The sequence below is a fragment of the Corapipo altera genome, unplaced genomic scaffold, assembly GCF_003945725.1.
Source record: "Corapipo altera isolate COAL_440 unplaced genomic scaffold, ASM394572v1 2, whole genome shotgun sequence".
Taxonomy (NCBI): Eukaryota; Metazoa; Chordata; class Aves; order Passeriformes; family Pipridae; genus Corapipo; species Corapipo altera.
In genome coordinates this window covers 2117633-2137252 of record NW_020884890.1, presented here as the reverse complement: position 1 = coordinate 2137252, position 19620 = coordinate 2117633, and the positions used below count along the sequence as shown (strand labels likewise).

Here is a 19620-nt window from a genome sequence, read left to right as displayed (position 1 = left end):
GAGATTCCCAAGAACCCACTTCTCAAGTTTGTCCAGGTCCCTCTGGATGGCATCCCATCCTTGAGATGTGTGGACCGCACCCCTCAGCTTGGTGTCATCGGCAAGTTTGCCGAGGGTACACTTGATTCCTTTGTCTGTGTCATTAATGAAGATATTAAATAACTCTGGTTCCAGTATGGACCCCTGAGGACACTACTTGTTATTGATTTGCATCAGGATTCTGAGCTACTGACCACTACCCTCTGGATGTGACCATCCAACCACTTTCTAATCCATCTTATCGTTAATAAATCATCTCAGAAGCAACAGGACACAGACATTGTGGTGGAGTTTTTCTGCAGTGTCTCAACAGAGCACACACCTGGCCCACTGTTTAGCCCATGCTGGGTGCTTCTACACTAGCATAGGAGCAGGAATGCTCTTTAGAAAAAGATTTCCCAATTTTCTGTATTTTTTTCTTCTTTCTACATCATTGAATGATTTCAAAGGACATGACTTTTAGTTTGAAACTAAAGCAAAAATTGTAATCCCAACTGTTTGTGAAAATTCACTTCCAGAGGCTCAAACTCGGGCCAGTCTGAAATGAAAAAATCTCTAGAAGCCATATAGTGTGAACATCAACAGTCCTCAGCATCAGCTGTTTCACTCTGCAGATAGTTCCTATTTGTATGCACTGTGTGCTGACTTTGATATAGCACCTGTGTCCTGATAGAAGCTGTCCTGGCTAACAACCTTGCCATATGTGCCATGGTTCTGTGGAGTGTGCTGTGCTCCTGCATGATATTTTGGGGTGATAGAGGCATCTGGTGTCTTCCTGAGCACAAGGCAGATGTACTCCTGGCCCTGGGAACTCAGAAGTGCTCCTGAGTCTTCCTGTACAGTGCTCTATTTTTTCTTTCACTGGAAACAGGAGACAGTGAAGATTTCTACTGCATATGGATAGAAGATATACCAAATAAATTGCCCTTCTTTAATCTTCTATTTCAGTCATTCCTATACTTACTGATAGCAGCGATCCTGTTCCTACTGTGGGACAGAATGAACTGTCAAAAGTATTTTCTTGATTTCTTGCAAAATTTTATCAATTCTTTTACTGGTGGAATCACCTTAGCTTTATCCCAAGTAGCATTCACTCCCTCAGAGATTTATGATTTTCATAAGAACATGATTTTGAAAGTTTGTGGGGAAAGAAACACATTTTTAATTCAGCTATGATGACTAATGTGGGGACAGTACTAGAGTTATTGCTGTTTTGTCAAGGCAGTGTTATAATTAGGTTATAATTCTTTCGAAAGTTCCCTGTTTAAACCCACTGCATTCTTTTAACTGTCTGTATATTCTAAAACTTTAGTATTTCAGTTATTATGCTACAACACTGAAAAAATCCACATGTAGCAAGAGAAAATAGATTGATTTTAATTTATAGTGACTTGTTGTGCTTCCTCTATTACTTCTGAATTATAAATCATTTTCTATTACAAAATAAGCATAAGTAAATCATGTAAAACTTTCCTATGTAATATTTCAAATGTAATTTCCCTGCCTTGCACCATGGGAACTGTAGACTTGGAGAATCTAAGACAGAAATCCTGTAATACTGATGTGCGTCTGTTTAATTCCAGATGCAATATGCCACTGCACATTTCATGTTGCGTGACCATAAAGTAGTAGAAAATTTGTTTTTACTGAAGAGAAAAACAAAACTCCCTCACACTGTCACATTCACAGTTGCCTCACAGCAACACTGATAATAGTCTGTTTCCTCCCTGCATTACAGTTTCCCAAACTAGTTGCTGATGTACTTTGATGCTACTCCTTTCCTGCCTGTGGCAGGTATTCACTGCAAGAGTGGCTGAAGTCTTCCAAGAAATCATTTTCTGTAGCTCCTGCTGTTGTTACTTAACCTGCAGGGGGGGTTGGCAGAGGGGCATGCACAAGCTCTTCTCATCTCCTTCAGTGCTAAGTCAGCTGGATGATGTCTGTGATTCTTTACCACCTGATTAAGCTAGGGAAGCTCACAATACTAAAGTAGATTTGGAGTAGTCATGCAGTTTAATTTGTTAGCCCTCCTGAAGAGAAGGTACTGTCAAGCATAGGGGCAGTAGTCAGGGGTTTTTTAACAGCTACAGACATGTTCAGAAACTAGACTGTTAAACCACAAGGTTTTCCATTAATTTCCAGTTTTTAAGCTATATAGCTATATATAGTTTTTATAGGGGTTTTTATAGGTTTTTGAACATGGTGTAAGTAAGCATAATGGTTTTGAGCCTGTGTTTTGAAATCATTTTTTGTCTTCTGAAGATTCCACATTTCAAAGAAGAAAGGTACCATTTGTGATTTGAAAGACAGTCACTTAGCTGTTCTTCTCACAAATTATAAAATGCACAGATGTTAGGTCAGAAAAGCCTGTATGTTTTGCAAGGTTTGCAGACAAGCAAGAAGAGACTGGAAGAGTGAAAAAAATAAGTGGATGCTCTCCTTAAAAAAAAAGAAAAAAGACAAAAACTTTTTCTTGAATTTTTGTCTAAAATAATATATACTTGTCCAATTATGACACAAGAAAACTGCTGCTGTCTTTTCCATATGGATTTATGGGGTGAAACATTTGCTTTGCCAATGTTAGTTGAGCTTCAGTCATTAGCTTGTGTAGGGCAAATTTTCCATCCACTGCTTAGTACTTTGTCTCCATCCATCTTTTCATGGAGGGAGAAGTTTGGAGGCTTACTCGAAATACAGCACAAATTGAATTATCCAAAGAAAAGCATTCTAATTTTCAGTGTTCTCACTTTAAAGCAATATGTCTGGTTTCTATTGGGTCTTCTGTTCAGCACATCTATATCACTTTTCTCTTACTGCTCAGGCAATTAACTACATCTCAGAACACCCCAGGGAGATAGGTATTCTTGTCTCATTCTACCAGTGAGGAAGCCATACCACAAAATATTGAACAGTTATCCAAGGTCACTGAGCAAACAAGGAGTAGAGCTAGTAATCACAATTCCTGAATTCCACTTGAGCTCTATCCCAAGTGCAGCATGCTCTCTGCACATGCATGCGGTATAAATGACCTTGCAAAAATGGTGGAGATTTTTGCTTATAGGAAATAAAAATATTTTATTCTGAATTAAAAGCAACTTCTGTTTCTAAAACACTGAAAACTAAGTTAAAAATTAAATTAAACCATTGCATTACTAGCTGTATTATACATCATAACTATCTGAACAGAATAGCTCTTTTTAATCTCTTCCTGGCCACCTGTCCAAAATAATTGACCAGAGATTAATAAAATCGTGCCAAATAATTGTGAGCAATACTCAGATGTTAAATAACTTATTAGGAAGAAAAAGTGATCAGGTCTTCATTATTACAGTGACTAAGCAATGAATATAAATACAAAAATATTAGAAAATAACACGTTCATATGTAAATCACATGCTGTTAATATGTATTTTTTTTTATTTTAAAGCATCCATTAATGTGATCTGCCTTTTAATTATTGCATTGTTTCCCTTTTTACATTTGTCAAAGAGTTTTATTCAATGCCGGAAAATTCCATGACAAAGTTGCAGAATGCAGATTGAAGAGTGAAAAAAAAGTGTCTGAATGTGCTTTTCTTGAATCTTGTACTTGAAGTCATTTAAGCATGTGATGATAGCCACATGGATGAGCCACTGAATTTTTCTGTGCTTTCAATAATACGTAGGTAAAACAGTAAGACAGAAACAACTTCATATGTACCTCTCTCTGTGCTATAGATGTTACCATTTAGATCTCACATTCAGAGGAAATTCTCAGGTTAAAAATGGTATGATCTTTTTTCATTCTGACTCTCCAGTAAGAAAAAAAATCTAACTATAATTTTGTATTTAAACATTAGATCAAAGCTAATGAGTCTCCTAGCAATGATCAAACAATAATCTTCAAAGATAGCCTCAACTAATATATCAATAGTCTGTAATAGATACTGAAAGCATTTATATAACTCAATGAACATAGTATAATAAATAAAAGTCAATCTGAACCATAAAAAGCAGTGCAAAAATACTAACATATCATTTCAATCATTCATAAACCAAGGGTGCTGATTGACTGTGATAATAATTAATTTTATATCCTAAAGGTGAGCTTCAAATACCAATTGACAGGGAGCATACAGCAAACTGAAAGTATGCAGTGTAATTAAAAGGGTTTTGCCCATCTCTTTAATTTCTTATCAAAGAAGCTACAGCAGTTGTTACCACACCTACAGGAAACCTCATGCCCAAGCACACTCAGATTCCTCACATATAAACGCTATTAGGTTTCCTTCATGCTGCTATAACTTATAGTTTTAGTTTCTGAAAGCAAAACATACAGTATTTCTCCTTAACTTAGAATGTCAAAGTTGGAAATAGCACCAAGTTCCTGAAAAAGCCCAACCCTCTGCCCTCAGTTATTAAGCTACCTGTGTGGATTTCTTTTCAGTCACAGTCTTTGACACCTGATAGCACTGAGGACAGTCAGAAGTGAAAAGGACAGGGCATGAGTGGAGCCTGCTATGGCATAAGGACTGGATGGGGGTCTGGACGTCATAGAGGGAAGAGAAAGGTCAGACTGCACAGAGTTTCTTTCGACAGGAATCAGAAGAAGGAAAAAGAATCAGCATTAAAACGCAGTGACTGCCCTGCACATTTCTTCAGCTCTTGGTCAGTCTCTCACTTGCAGTTCTCCCAATTACCTTTCCATCTCCAAAGCTACACCTATTACCTGCTCTTCACCTGAAATCCCTCTCAGTTTCCACTTCATTAACATGTGACTTTACTAAGATTAAATACATCCAGGCTCTCTTTCTGTCCCTTTTTGGTACAGTCTTTCAGAGACAGGCTCCACTGTTCTCCTGTTCTCAAACACTGTGAAACTGAGCTTGGTAATCAGTCTTTCCACCATTCTGCTATCCAACAAGCTACTGAGGTAGTCTATATCACTCCAGTCTTCTAAGACTGTTCCTGAAGACAAGAGATTTCCATTCTCAGAAGCCCCGTTTCTTCCCTCGATGCTGAAAGAAGAAAGCTTACATTGGACTTCTGAAATAGAGACATGAAAGACCAGCTTTGCACATCAAGGAACCTTTAATTACTAGCATGCAGATATATTGTTGTTCATTAAAAATCCCCACAGGAAAAAACCCACTAGTAATCTGACTTCTTTTCTGGTATGGCTCCATCTTGTTATTTATTGGCATAGTGTGATTCAGAGACTCTTGGTAGTGCTGCTCCCTATCATGTTCCTTTCTCCACAATAAATATATAATCCTTTACTGCTGTATGAGTGGTAGATGCCAGTGTTTTCCCACTTGAATGCCGTAATCCCCAAAGTTTCATCTGTATTTTGGCTATGGATTCACCTGTTAGTACACTAGGGTCTATCATGCAATATCAACAGGAGCTGTTAGCTGTCAACCATGGTGTCGATAATGGTGTTAAAGTTTGAAATCAAGCAAATAGGTCCACCATGTTACTGAAAAAGAGACTTGTACCACAAATTACAATTCTAGTTTTGTACTCTGTCAAGAGCAGCAATTTGCTTTAAGAACAGTCAAGGAAAAAACAACTTCCTCCAGTTGGTAATATAAAGTCATTTTTCACTGCATGAGTACTACAAAAATACTGCACATTTCACCTTTATACGAAGGTGTTTCTGTCCAGATGACTGTGAGGGGACTGAAAGGGAGCAAGAAATGGGTTTGTCTTTGTGTTGTACATTTAGTGAGTATCTTTACTACTTCAGTCGTTTTCATTTATATAAATAAAGCTTCTCCTTTTCCATATAAATCTCACTTCTCCCCGAGGCCTCTCTGCAAATGCAGTGACACTTCAGCAAAGGGTAATTGAAGCTGCAGCAAATTTACAGCAAAATACCATTTTTAAAGGGTGTAATGAAACATATTGCAGAGGGAGGATTTTTAAATTCACTATATGGAAACTGATTCCCTCTAGGAATGAGAAACCTGAGGATTTAGAACTATATCATATTGGCTGCCTTTTCTTCAACCTTGTAGGCAATAGCTTTCCATGGTAAACTTTGGGTTTGTGTGACCATAAAACCCCTGATATTCAACAAGAGAACGTCGTGAAGAGCTCAAAGAAAAAGAAAATAAATGGAGTGCACCAAAAAATCACAACAGGAATGTTTCTTGCTCCATAGCAAGATCAGCTGCTACCAAATCTTCTCCAGAGACGTCCACTCCTAGTACATGCAACCTGAGCCTCACTGTAAGCTCTGTAGGTGCTTTTCCCTCGTACCCTGTGCTTTCCCCTCAAACCGCAAGGCAACAAGATAACGAAATGTAGTTGCAAAGAAGACATCTTGCAGAGAAGAAATAGCTTTCAGAATTTTAACAGGCTTTTTATGTTTTATATTTTCATTTTTCTGTTTTCACATAACATTATCATTTTACAAAAGGAATATTTGATACCTCTTTTAACCATTTAGTATTTTTGTCTAGTGCCAGCTAATTATTTTCTTAGTGGCCACATAAATCAGCAGTCATTAGCAAAAACAAGATACCATGAATGTTGCACAGTGATGTGTTATAAGATCGATGATACATTATGGTTTCTGCATTTCCATTTTAATCACTCTGTATGATCAGTTGAAGTCAGTGGAAGGCAAAACCAGAAATCATTTCACAATCCACTAGCTGATCTAGGAGAGAATTCAAGTTTTGGGTTCAACTGCTAGACCACAACTGAAGGTAATTTCCTGATTGCTCAGGGTTAGCTTCCAAAATACCTTGTCAGGGAGGAGGAGAAGATTTATAGAAACTTTGTAAAAACTGAACTAGAGTTTTTATCTTTATCTTTCTGAGCATATTTCATTCACAGAATTTGAAAACGTATTCTAAAGATAATGCAAAGTAAAATCTCTTTTTGCTTAATGCAGTAGATTCACTGCTACACATTGTTTTTCTTCCATTATTTTCTTTCTTTTCATCTCAAATGGAAGTAAAAAATCAAACATACCTCTCTTATCCTTTCATGATTCAACTTCTCATCTTGTTACCATAGCAATTACATTATTTGTGCTTTAACTTAAATGCTAGAAACTCAAAACATCAAATAAATTCTGAACTGGCAGACTTACACAGTAATTTTTCCAGAGCTGACTGTACCATCACCACAGTAGTTTTTCATTCTCTGCTGAAAGTGAAGGTGTAAGACTTTTTTCTTCCTGAGATATACTGATTGCCTGTGTAGAGAAGTAGGTTAGTTTTCTGTAAGTTTTTGTAGGAGGGTAAAGCAATGGATGATAACACCATCCTCATTTTAATTTTCTAAAGGTTTCAGACAAAACATTCAAGAATTTTGACAGCCATTAGCAGTGGCATCCCCTTGTTCTTTCAGTTTTAGATATTTACAAAATTTGTTTTTCTTTTCTGTTTTTAGCACAAGAAGAATGGGCCACAACCCGTTCCAGCCTAAAGGCACCACCTCCAAGGTCAGCCAGAGGGGGTTACAGGGAACACCCCTATGGTAGATATTGAAGGTCCTCCTCATCTGTGACCTCATCTCAAAGACAATTAATAACCTGTGGTCTCCACATAAACAGCAACAAGACAAGTAATAGTCCATTTCTTTTCTATCCTAGGGATTACTGCTCATTATTATCCTATGTACTACTTGTATTTCCTATAACATTGGCGTGACATTGGCATTAGTATTATTTTATAACACGGACTTAAAAAAACAGAGACAAAAAACCTTTGGCAAACATTGTCTATAAACTATTCAAAGATGATGTTCTATTGGTTGTATTCATTGCTGTGTGTAACTTAAAAAGCATGACACTGTTACAAATCTCGAGTCTCTACATACTAGCTAAGGCTGAGTTTCTGTTTAGGGTTGCTAAAAGATTGTAATATGATTCCTTTTTTTCCTTTTCCTTTTTTTTTTTTGAACCAGACAATAATCAAGCTGTAGATAAGATGTTTAACCTGTCTTTTTTAATATATGTTAGTTTAGATTAAGATGTTCGATATTCAGTTTGTAAATTTAATTTTAAATGCTGTTTTAATGGGGTTGAAAACAAGCAGCTACTGTATGTATGTAGCTAACTGAAGTTGTTCAGTGTTTTAACCTGTATTTGTTAAAAAAATCACTTAAAGTTCCATGTGTAAGCTTCTCTAAATAGGAAACCATAATTTTGTCAAATATGTTTGCCATAATTTGTCAATAAAGCTGAAACCTTTTGTAACAAACTAAATTTGGAATTACTTGTTTTCTAGCTTTAAATGCCTGCTTTATTTCTTTTTCAAGAGATGCCTAAAATGTTTTTTATATAAAAATTACAAAAATGAACCCAAGCCTGTTTTAAGATTTTTTGTGTAAGACTTTAAAAGTTGTATTAATAACTTCTGGTTGTTAAATAATTTAAAAGTTAACAAACTAAACTGTTACATGAATCATGGTTAGTATCCACTAATGTATAACATGTTAATGGAAAAAAATGCTTTAGAACAATAAATGGATTTTAAACTATCCTTTAAGCTTGATCTTGCTAAACACAAACTCTGATTGACTTGTTTGTATTAGCATGTCTCTCGTGAGAATGTAATGGAGTTTAAAGAGGTAAGATTACCACTTACCACTGTTAGACTGTCTAAATGCTAGTTCTTCAACCTTTGAGTTTCCCCGCACATTAAATATCCCATTCAACATGTAAGCATTGCATAGATTCACCTATTTGTTTTCACTCAGAAGAGTGCGTTGACTGCATTTTTCGTAGTATATAACAATTTGTCTTGATAAACAAATCATCAGTGTCACTGCCCAGTTGTTGGTACTCAACTTCAAAAACTTTATTTGTAATTTTCAGTGCTAAATATCACCGCCCTTGAAGGCAGTTTAGAGGGCTGATATTCTTTTGAGACTATCAGACTTGATGGCTGATGATTATTAAGGAAATATGTCGCAGGACTCAAAGGATGACTAAACGTTAAACAGGTAACACTAATAGTAACTCTGTAATTTTGAGTATGCAACAGTAATGTAAAATATTCTCAGTTATTAAGTTACTGATAGTTAAAAAAGTAAACCTACCAAAAGATAACAAATAGGTATATAGGCTATTAAAACAACTAATTAACATTAACTAGTGACAACAAAATTATTCTACAATATATAACCCTCAACGTAATAAACAGAACTAAAATTAACAATAATAGTAATGCAACTCTTGCTAACAACAAATATATAACCTAAATTTTGATGAAGAAAAAAAAAAAGAACAGAAGACTTGATGGTAGGGATGCCAAAACTGTTAATCCTTTAAATACACTCTTTTTGTTTACAGTGGCTTTTTGTCAATGTGATTGGTTTACTTTTTTGATGAGACTAAAGTACAGGCCAATTGCTGTTCAGTTTGTGAACAAAATCTCTTGCAGCTGGAGTTGCATGCTAGCTCTTTTTGAATAGTTTATGATGAGTATGTTTTGTTGTTTGAAGTGTTTAAGTGAATTTAGTGGGCTACATGATGGTTACACTGAGTTTATTCTGTCTCGCTGTTTCAGGGACTCAGGCACTGGACAGCTAAGCAGCAGATCTGCTGAGAAGGGGTCAGGTAAGCGCTGCTGCATCTCAGGGGGTTTTCCTATTTCCTATTTTATCTGTGCATTTGTTTTTACTAACAACATATTCACCAACATTTTTAAAATAAATATTTCTTTCCAGCAATGTTTCTCTGCATAGCAGCATAATGATTATGGTGTAATGGCAATCAAAACATTTACTTTTATATGTTATGATACCTCTCACTTAAATAAAAGTATTGTCATCTAGCTTTTTAATAGTAAATATTAAGATGGTATATTTTTATAACTGCTCCTGCTAAAAACATGAGCTGCTGTTTATTAAAAGTATGCCTACATTTTGAAAACAAGCTAGTCACATAACATAAAAAAATAAAACACTAGCTTATCCTTGCTTCTGAAAATATGTATCATTTCTTTCTATGACAAATGTACCTGTATAGAGACAGGAAGTTTGTTATTTATTCTTATGCTTGGTGTGTTTTTCCTTTTTTATGCTTTAGAATGGCAAGGACATTAATGATATTACTAGGCAATGGCATGGATCAAGGCATCACTTTCTAATATTTCTCTGTTTAAATACATTTAAACATAAAGATTTGTCTTGGATGACTTTTTTAAGTAGACTTCAGATTATATATGAGATTTTGGCTGAAGACAAATTTTGGCTGGAAACAAACAAAAAAATTCAGCTCAGTTATAACTTTGTCCACAGATTCAGAAGCGTAAACCTAATCACAATACAAAACCTACAAATTCTCGTCCTCTTTCATGATTGTTAAACTAGATAAGAGTTAATAAAACTGATGACGTTGTGCACCAAATACACAATCTTAGACACATTTATTACTCTGGCATCTTTTCCCATGACTGTGGTGTGGCTGATTTAACATTTTCCAGCTATTGTGGTATTCAACGGTTACTTACAAACCACAAGTTGTGTTGTATAGCAAGATATAAAAGATTTAATTTTCCTCTCCAAAGGGTTGCCTCGAGGTCTTTATAAATTAGTTTTATTTATGTGCTGCAACCACTCTACAGGCCAAAGTGATATAACATGGAATTAAGGTTTGTCTGCATATTGCAGGCACATCAGTCTGAATGTACTACTGTAGGAAAAAGCTTCCATCTACCCACCTTGCATGTAGTTATGCAAATTTGCTTCATTCAGGGTATATCTATACAAACAAGAAAAATACTTTCCACTCCTATAAATACATTTTCATCATACTGATTTAGCTGTGATTATAAATTACTATACATTATAGATTTTACTATATAAGTATTCCAGGAAATGCTCATGTGCCTTATTGAAATGATAAATTACATAAAGCTGTGACTAGGTCATACCTGATGTGAGATCCAGGGCAAAATACATAAAACTAATTTCTCACTTGCGTATCACATTTTTATATGAGGGTAACTACTGTGAACTCCTTGAGGATAGACTCCAATAATTATAGCTTTTTAGCAGAACAGTGTCCTTTAATATTCCTGTCTCCAAGTCCACTTTAAAACCATTATTTGTGTAGATTAAAAAAAATGGCAGAATGTATCAGTAAAATTATGCATTGTGAAATATTCTGATATAAGAATTATTTAGAAAAAGTAGGTTAACAATTAACAGTGTAAGCAACTGTTTTTGCAAACAGTTTTTCTACTGATTTTCAGGAAAATAGTATGAAAAATTACCCATGACTGCATGTGTTGTTCTGTGCCAACTACAAAGTATAGTTCACAACTGTTTCTGAAGTCTTACAGTTAATCAGCTATGTCTTAGGAAAACAAAAATCTACCTTCTTAATTTTTGAAAGAGTAACAAGAGAGTCTGCTTATTCTAATTAACAGCTATATTCACATCTTCCGTGGAACGTTGTGACATATTCCACACATCCACCAGTCAGGTCAGCCATAATTTTGAGGTCCTGAAAATTTATGTGCATCATCAGAAAACACATCACTTATGCTGCAGATCATTCCAGGACACTAGTCACCAGTTATTTGTAATAGGAACTAAAAACAGTATAAAACATCAAAACAATGAGTTAAAAACACTGGAAAAGAGAGGTTGAAAAAGCAAAATCTTGTTAAAATATTCTAAGTTTTTTTTCTTTGCTTGTCCAGGTTGACCTCATCTATAGAACAGTTTGATCTTTAAAAGAAAAGAGTGCAATATATTTTTTAATACTTAAATCAACAAATTATATTTTAGTCTAGGAGATGTTTTGCGTGTATTCAAGAGCCATTTTAACTGGAAAAATTAGATATTCCTAAAGAAGCAACCTCTATTAGAAAATGAAGTAGCACCATGTAATTATTTCTTTCCTATTCAACTTATCTTACTCTGTTTTAACAAAGGGCTTAAATCTTCATATGAATAAATGAAAATCTTAGGAAATACAGTATACCTGACCTCACCACAAAGGATGCTGACCACGGTTTTCTAACTGTGTGAGGTCCTCAACCTCTATTCAGAGTAACAGAGCTACAGCCACAAACACAGAAGATCTGTCTTCTTACTCCATGTTCAGTCTGTAGCCCAGCCATAATTACTCCATTATACCCAAACCTACTGACTTCTAAACTGCATAACACTGATGTTAATGAAAGTGAACGAGTGCATGTGAAACAGGTCACTGTGTGGTAGCTCTGAAGAAATGGATGTGAACACCTTGTGACTAAGCATGGCAGGGTGGAAGAGCCTGTGTCTCCCTATTGCCAGAGAGCCAAACTACAGCCAGTACTCCGTTTCTGAGCTGAGTATCAGGAATTTAGTAAAGCGACCAAGTTACTGTTAGAATCATCAGTTGAAAGGCTTAACATTTGACCATAATAATATGGATTTATAGTCATGGCTAGGCTTGGCAAATGAAGATTTGGGAAGGACTCTACACACATTTGTTACAAGCACCCTGGTGGCTAAAAAGGCCAATGCGAGATAGATGAGTCTGGTTGCAAAAGGCACAGCGGAAAGACTCCTTAGGTGATAACAACAAGACACGGTTCTTTCTGCATTTCGTTTCTCCTCAAGAGTGGTCCTGCGTGTGTTCTCAAAAGAAGCAGCAGCATTATAGACAGTGTGTCTCCAGACCTCCCAGTCGGAGGCCAGAGTAGACCAGTGATAAAGATCAGTATGGCCAAGGCTGAGATGTTGTTTCAGGAAGTCCTTGTATCTCCTCTTTGGGGCTCCTCTCTTGCAGCAGCCAGTGGCAAGTTCACCATGGAGCACGATCTCAGGGAGGCAGTGGTCCTTCATCCTGGAGATGTACCCTGCCCAACGCAGCTGTGTTCTCAGCAATATGGCCTCAATACTCATAACAGCTGCTTTTTCTAGAACAGACATATTAGTCACATAATCTGACCAGTGGATGTTTAGGATTGTACAGAAGCAGCGTTGATGGAAGCATTCTAGAAGTCGCAGGTGGTGGTGGTAAATGACCCATGATTCAGATCCATATAAAAGAGTAGACAGCACAATGGCTCTGTAAACGTTGATCTTTGTACTTTTCTTCAGGTGTTTATTTCACCAAACTCTTTTATGGAGTTTTTCAGGAGCTCTATATGCCTTTGCTAACCTGTTGTCTGTCTCTCCGTCAATCTTACCATCCGAAGAGATGAGGCTACCTAGGACTGATTTGAGCTCTGATTGGCCAATGGTGATAGGGGGATGATGGAAGACTTCCTGAGGTGCAGGTTGATAGAGAACTTCTGTCTTCTTCAAACTGACTTCCAGCCCAAAAAGCACAGCAGCCTCTGCGAAGCAGGATGTTAAACGCTGCAGAGCTGCTTCTGTGTGGGCGATGAGGGTGGCGGCATCAGCATAAAGCAGCTCATGGAGAAGATGATTTAAGGTCTCAGTGTGGGCCTTCAGTCACCTTTGGTTGAAAAGGCTTCCATCAGTACGATATTGAATATAGATACCGTCCTGATCATCAAGGTCTGCCGTGGCCCTTTGGAGCATCATGCTGAAAAAGACTGTGAATAGGGTTGGTGCAAGAACGCAGCCTTGTTTCACACCACTGGTTATTAGAAAAGGCTCAGAAAGTGCATCACCATATCTGACTTGGCTGTGCTGATCCTCATGAAGTGAGATGATCATTTTAAGGAACTTGAGAGGACATCCTAAATGTTCCAAAATCTGCCATAGACCTTTTCTGCTCACAGTGTCAAAAGCCTTGATGAGATCAACAAAGGTTACATAGAGACCTTTGTTCTGTTCCATACATTTCTCTTGCAGTTGTCTGAGAACAAATACCATGTCTGTGGTGCTCCTGTTGGCTCTGAAACCACATTGACTTTCAGGTAGAAGTTCTTCTGCTATAGCGGATACTAGTCTGTTCAAAAGTATTCTTGCAAGGATTTTGCCAGCAATGTTCTCATGAAATATCACCCAGGATTATCATCTTAAAGTTAAAATCAAGAACACGTAAGTGATGCATTCTGTTCAAATAAAAAAAATTTGGTCTACATTAGTGATGTATTTCCTTCATGTTTGACAGTAGGAGTGTTGTTTTGTGAATCATCTTTCTCAGAAGTCCAAAGTTTTGCAACAAATATCACAACTACAGAATTATAAATGGAAGTAAAGGAGAGTCATAGAATAAGCTAAACACTGGAAAGAAGAAGTCTTTGTTAATGTCTGAAAGAAGTATATGATCTTAAGGAAAGGAAATCCTAGAACATTTTCCATATTGTATTGCATTAAAATGCAGAAAATGTTAAGTCAAGATTGTATAAAGGTTGAGTAGGGACAGCACTGGATATCAGTGTTCTTCATGCAACCTTCTTAGAGATGCCTCATGTTCTGTAAAGTTACTGGTACACTTCCTGTCTTTTATGGAAAAATACTGTGTAAAAGGAAAAGACAACTGAGAAAATCTACCTGAATTTCCTAAGCAGCTACATATTTTGACAGAAAATTGTTCTCCTGTAATTTCCTGTAATTTCTTTTGTGAAAGAAATACCAAATCTAAACAAGATTATAATATCTTTACATGATCTATTTAGTACAACATTTTAGCAAAGATGTTAAAGAAAATAGTAATTTTTTTCCGTAAGTGTTACCTGAATTCTTTTATAATGCTGTAGAACTTCAATAAATGGTTTTAAGATTGCAAGAAGATAAAGTAGTTTTGGGAAAAAATTTCATAGAGTCAGAATCATAGTTTATAAATTAATCTTATGTGACAAAGAACCAACTTATCCCTATATCAGAATGTATGAATTTTTAGGATTCAGGAGGACAGAGTCTATTTGTAGTGCATTTTTTCTAAGGTAGGATTAAAAAAAAAATTCATTTCACTAAGACATTACAAAGTTTTTGCACGAAAAGAAAGGCCATAGTTGAAAGGGCTGGCTGTAACTAATGCCCAAAAAATAAAGATCGTATTTGTTATTATTTCAAGTCATCCTCTGTTGTCAACAGATAGATCAAAGTACAAAAAGAACCCTAATTAACATGTAAAATCACAGGAAAAACTGAAAACAAGGAAAACAATCCTAATGTCTTCTGAAGGTTTTTTTGTCCTCCAAAAAACTTCGATGCACTCTGTGACTTCTGTCAGTTATTAAAACTCAAGAGTTATCAGAAAAAGTATCATGTGTTATCAGTTTTACTGTACTGATCTGTGGAGGCAGAACAGGTACATAGGTAACTCTCAAACCAATTATGGCTTTAAAGATGATCACCATCTTCCATTCTGTTGTTAGCTAATTAAATTTTTCTAGTCATTACTATTTATCATTGAGACCTGACAAAAACCTTTGAAATCATTAAGCCTTTGGTTTTTCTTCAGTTGGTTTTGTTTCTGGTCCTGTAGGCTAGATGCTAACATCCATTTAGAGACTTTAAGGAAAATTATTCCCACTGAAATATTTGCTGACCTACGTACTTATTAGACAAATCATGAGCTTTGCTCATGAATATGCTGATATCTTTTAGTGAAGACATACTGTATACAATATTTATGTTCTGAGACTATGGAATCTGAACACTAACTGTGCCTGCCAGTATGAGTACAGGAAAGATTTTCTGTCCTTTTGCAACCTCTGGTTGACTAAATAATTTGTATTATAACTCAGCAGAACATGTTGAAATAAATCTCTAAATCATGGATATCTGGAACACAGTTTTCATTCTCAAAGAGAAGCAATTTCTGTCAACATAAGCATAAGAAATGCAGATTTCTAAACTTCTACTAAAAACGTGTTCTAAAAGTTTGTTTTCCTTATAGAAATCTTATTAAAAGGTTGTGTTTGGTACTTACTGAAAGGCATAAATGCCTCCTTGCCTAAAATAGTTGAATTAACTTTGAAACCTCAGATGCTTTAGCAGAGAATAGCAAAATTTATTGAGAACACAGTTGCAGACTTTCATATTTTAAATCTGTAAATCAGAAGGAAGGTTTATTGGAGGGAGATCATACCCATGGTGTAATGGTATAGGTCATCATTCACATATTAAAAGGAAAAATATTAAAGAAAAAGATGTGTAGTTGATTGTGTAAATCCATCATGTGCCCAAAGAATTTTTCAAGTTGCTGTATGGAAACAATCAGAACTTTCTAATATCTTTTAGCAACATTTGGGTGTACAAGTAGAATAATAGAAATGCTTCAATGCCCTAATAAGAAAAGAATTAATTATGAAAACAATATTTCCTGTTTATTTCTGTTGCTGCTGTGCTTTATTGATTTAATGGAGGTATAGTTTCTTGTTATACAGTGTTATTATATAGTGTGAGAGTACCTGCTTATATCATGTTTGGCACTGTTCTTGCCATGCAGGATGCATTAGCTCATGATGGATGGCTTCCTCACAGAAAAACAGTGAATACCTTTGTTACATGCCCTTGCATTACAGGACCTTCACACTGTGTTACCACCAAGTCAGAGGTACAAACTGCTGAGCTGCTCATGTATGACTTAGCATTCTGTGTGGGTTTTCTTCATTTACTTCTGCATGGAAAACAGAAAAAAAGTGCACATATTTTGTATCATGGTTTACTATTTTCATTTATAACTCCATATTAATTGCTCAGCTAATAATTCATTATATTTCTTCTTGAACTTTAGAACAATCCTGTAAAACCAGTGGCAAAATTCAGTGAAACGGTGTAGTGGGTTGACCCTGGCTGGCCGCCAGGTACCCAGCAAAGTCACCCTATCATCCCCTCTGCAACTGGGCAGAGGAGAGAAAATACAACGAAGGATTCATGAGTTGAGATAAGAACCAGGAGAGATCACTCACCGATCACTGTCACAGGCAAAACAGACTTGAAGTGGGGATATTAATTAAATTTATTACTGACAGAATCAGAGAAGGAAAATGAGAAGTAAAATACATCTTAAAAACACCTGCTCCCCACCCCTCTCTCCTTCCCAAGTTCTACCTACTCTGCCCACAGCAGCACAGGGAGACAAGAACTGGGAGTTATGGTCAGTTCATCACAAGTTGTTTCTGCCTTTCTGCTGCTGCTTGGGGAGGGGAGTCCTTTCTCCACTCCACCATGGTCTCCCTCCCACCGGAGAGTCCTTCTCCAGCATGAGTCCAACCCACAGGCAGCAGTTCTTCACAAACTGCTGCAATGTGGGTCACTTTTCCACAGGGTGCAGTCCTTCAGGCACAGACTGTTCCAATGTGGGTCCCCCACAGGGCCACAAGTCCTACCTACAAACCTGCTCCACTATGGGCTCTTCTCTCCATGGGTCAGTAGACCCCTGCCAGGACCCTACTCCAGCATGGGCCTCCCATGGGGTCACAGCCTCCTTTGGGCATTCACCTACTCCGGTGTGGGTCTCCTCCATGAACTGCAGGTGGATCCCTGCACCCCTGTCGTCTGCAGGGGGACAACCTGCTTCACCATGGTCTACACCACAGGCTGCAGGGAAACCTCAGCTCCAACACCTGGAGCACCTCCTCCCCCTCCTTCTCTACTGGCCTTGGTGTTTGCACTGTTGTTCATATGTTCTCACTCCACTCTTCTCTAGCTGCAGTTTTCATCTGCCCAATAACTTTTTTTTTTCACCCTTCTTAAATACGTTATCACAGAGGTATTACTATCATTCCTGATGGGCTCAGCCTTGGCCAGCGGTGGGTCCATCCTGGAACCACCGGGTATTGGCTCTGCAGGACACAGGAGAAGCTTCAAGCAGCTTCTCACAGAAGCCACCATGTCAACCCCTTCTGCTACCAAAACCTGGCCAGACAAACCCAACACACAAGGCCTTGCATATGCTGCTTCTTTCTTTTTCTTTTAATTTTTCTCTTTCTTTTTCCTCTTCCCACATACCTACTTTAGCTGAAAAGATAATCAAGGACACTGTCATTCAAATGAAATGCTACTACTTTCTGATAATATAGGAATTCAGTTTATTATTCTCTGAGTATTTAAAACTGATAGGGTTCTTTTTCTTATTCTGTATGGTATTTTGAGAATTATATGTTTTTAATATCTCTTTTTGAATTCATGATGTAAAGATGCAAACAACTGACAGGAATGTTACATTATGTTGAATTCCAGTTAAGTAAAGCAGGTTTCTAAAGGAGAATTTAATCCTGGAGATTTTACTCAGGTTTCATTTACTAAAAATCCATGCTGACATCAAGAAGTGAAAAGGGAATATTAAATTCAGAATGTGATCTGCAGTCATTTTTATAATTTAATTAAATTCAAACAGAACACATTCCTGTAAAGGACTGTATTGCATCATTCTAGCCCATGTCCTGCTTAGCTGACAGTGTGAAATAACCTTGACCTAGGAAGAGTACTTCAGTTATAGTGCCAACATTAGGATCCTACTTTTTTTATCATCATAACTAATTTCCCCATGTGAAAGGAAATTATTTAGTTGAGGGTCTTGGGAGTGTCACCCACTCCAAATCTCAGCCTGGCAATCAAGTTCATCCATCCATGGTAGTCATCATTTTATTTTCATAACAACTAAGTTTCTGAAGGAGGTACAATACTTTCCTTTACATAGTCTTTAATGACAGTGTTACTGAACTTGCAGATCTAAGGCAAAAATAGGTCATCCACTAGACTGTGAAGGCCTGTGGAGTACGTGCTTTAGGAAATCTAGTGCTCATTCAAAAGAGTTATTGTAACCCCAAGAATACTGCATAGTTCTTAGAAAGCTTAAATAGCACCTACAGAGCTTAGAAGAAAATTTCTGCATAGAACTCTGCTTAATGAAGGCAGTCGATATTTTAATCTCTGCCTTATAATGGAGAATTAGAAAAATAATGAAGCTGAATTATTTGCTAAGATTACTCAGCAGGTCAAAGTGACATAATAAAGTGCAATTAGCAAAGCAGCAGGTTTGCTAGTAAGAAGCTGCATCAGGAAATGAAACACAGGACATATTCAGAGCTGTGGTTTTTTGTGAGAATTGAACTCCCTTGTCTATCATGCAGATGTACTATTATCACTTGGCACCTGCTGGACTTTACCAGGCAACTGGATGAAGCAGCAGAATGTGTGTGTGTAGGGAATATACATACATACGTACATATGCCAGATTAACATTCAAGAAGTGTTATTATCTTCATCCCTTTGCATTATAACTCTGTTTTTCTATAGCTGCATCAACTGTTGCCGTGGTAAGTTTCTCACACTGTATGTCTTTGATGAAGAAGAAATACATCTCTAAATACTCATAAGGGCTTGAGACTCCTGGTAATACCTGATGTCCTCCCTATAGCACTGAAGACATTGGGATTGGACCCTAAAAACTTACATATTCTGAAATTTTATAGTGCTGACAGTTCTGGAAATAACAGAAGTTCTATTTTAGACTGGTTTAGGGATAATTTTAGATTCAGAGTTGTTTGGGTTTTACTACTTTGAAGTCTGCTAGGCTAAATTAACGGAAATAAGGCATCTGACTTTGTAATACCTAGTCAACCAAAAATAACCCTAAGAATATGTTTAAGGATCTAGAAAACTGTGTTAGTTTTTTTTAATATGAAAATATTTTATACCAAGTTCTTCATCTGGACTTATGGAGATGACTCATTTTCATTCACAGCTCTCATAGATAAAATACAGAACCCCA

General features: G+C 36.7%; 1 protein-coding gene and 1 long non-coding RNA gene across 11 annotated transcripts in view; one reads left to right on the top strand and one right to left on the bottom strand.

Annotated features, from left to right (window-relative positions):
* KHDRBS2 (KH RNA binding domain containing, signal transduction associated 2) overlaps window positions 1–19620 on the top strand; it is a 360034-nt gene that overhangs the window by 315844 nt on the left and 24570 nt on the right. For 7 of the 10 annotated variants that reach the window (XR_003527902.1, XR_003527901.1, XR_003527899.1 and 4 more), the window contains exons 9-11: window positions 7425–7598; window positions 9548–9597; window positions 16351–16458. Coding sequence is in view for 2 of the 10 variants with exons in the window: in XM_027644902.1 (XP_027500703.1) it covers window positions 7425–7522 (98 nt within the window). In the remaining 8 variants the exon portion in view is untranslated. Of the gene's footprint in view, window positions 1–7424; window positions 8519–8853; window positions 8982–9547; window positions 9598–13802; window positions 13821–16350; window positions 16459–19620 lie in introns of those variants that run through there. The other 3 variants (XM_027644902.1, XM_027644903.1, XR_003527903.1) reach the window with 2 other exon arrangements.
* On the bottom strand, window positions 6665–7500 carry LOC113947846. Its single transcript, XR_003527904.1, has 3 exons — window positions 7397–7500; window positions 7123–7227; window positions 6665–6771 (listed from the first exon to the last, which is right to left on the bottom strand). It is a non-coding gene; the product is annotated as an uncharacterized LOC113947846 (long non-coding RNA).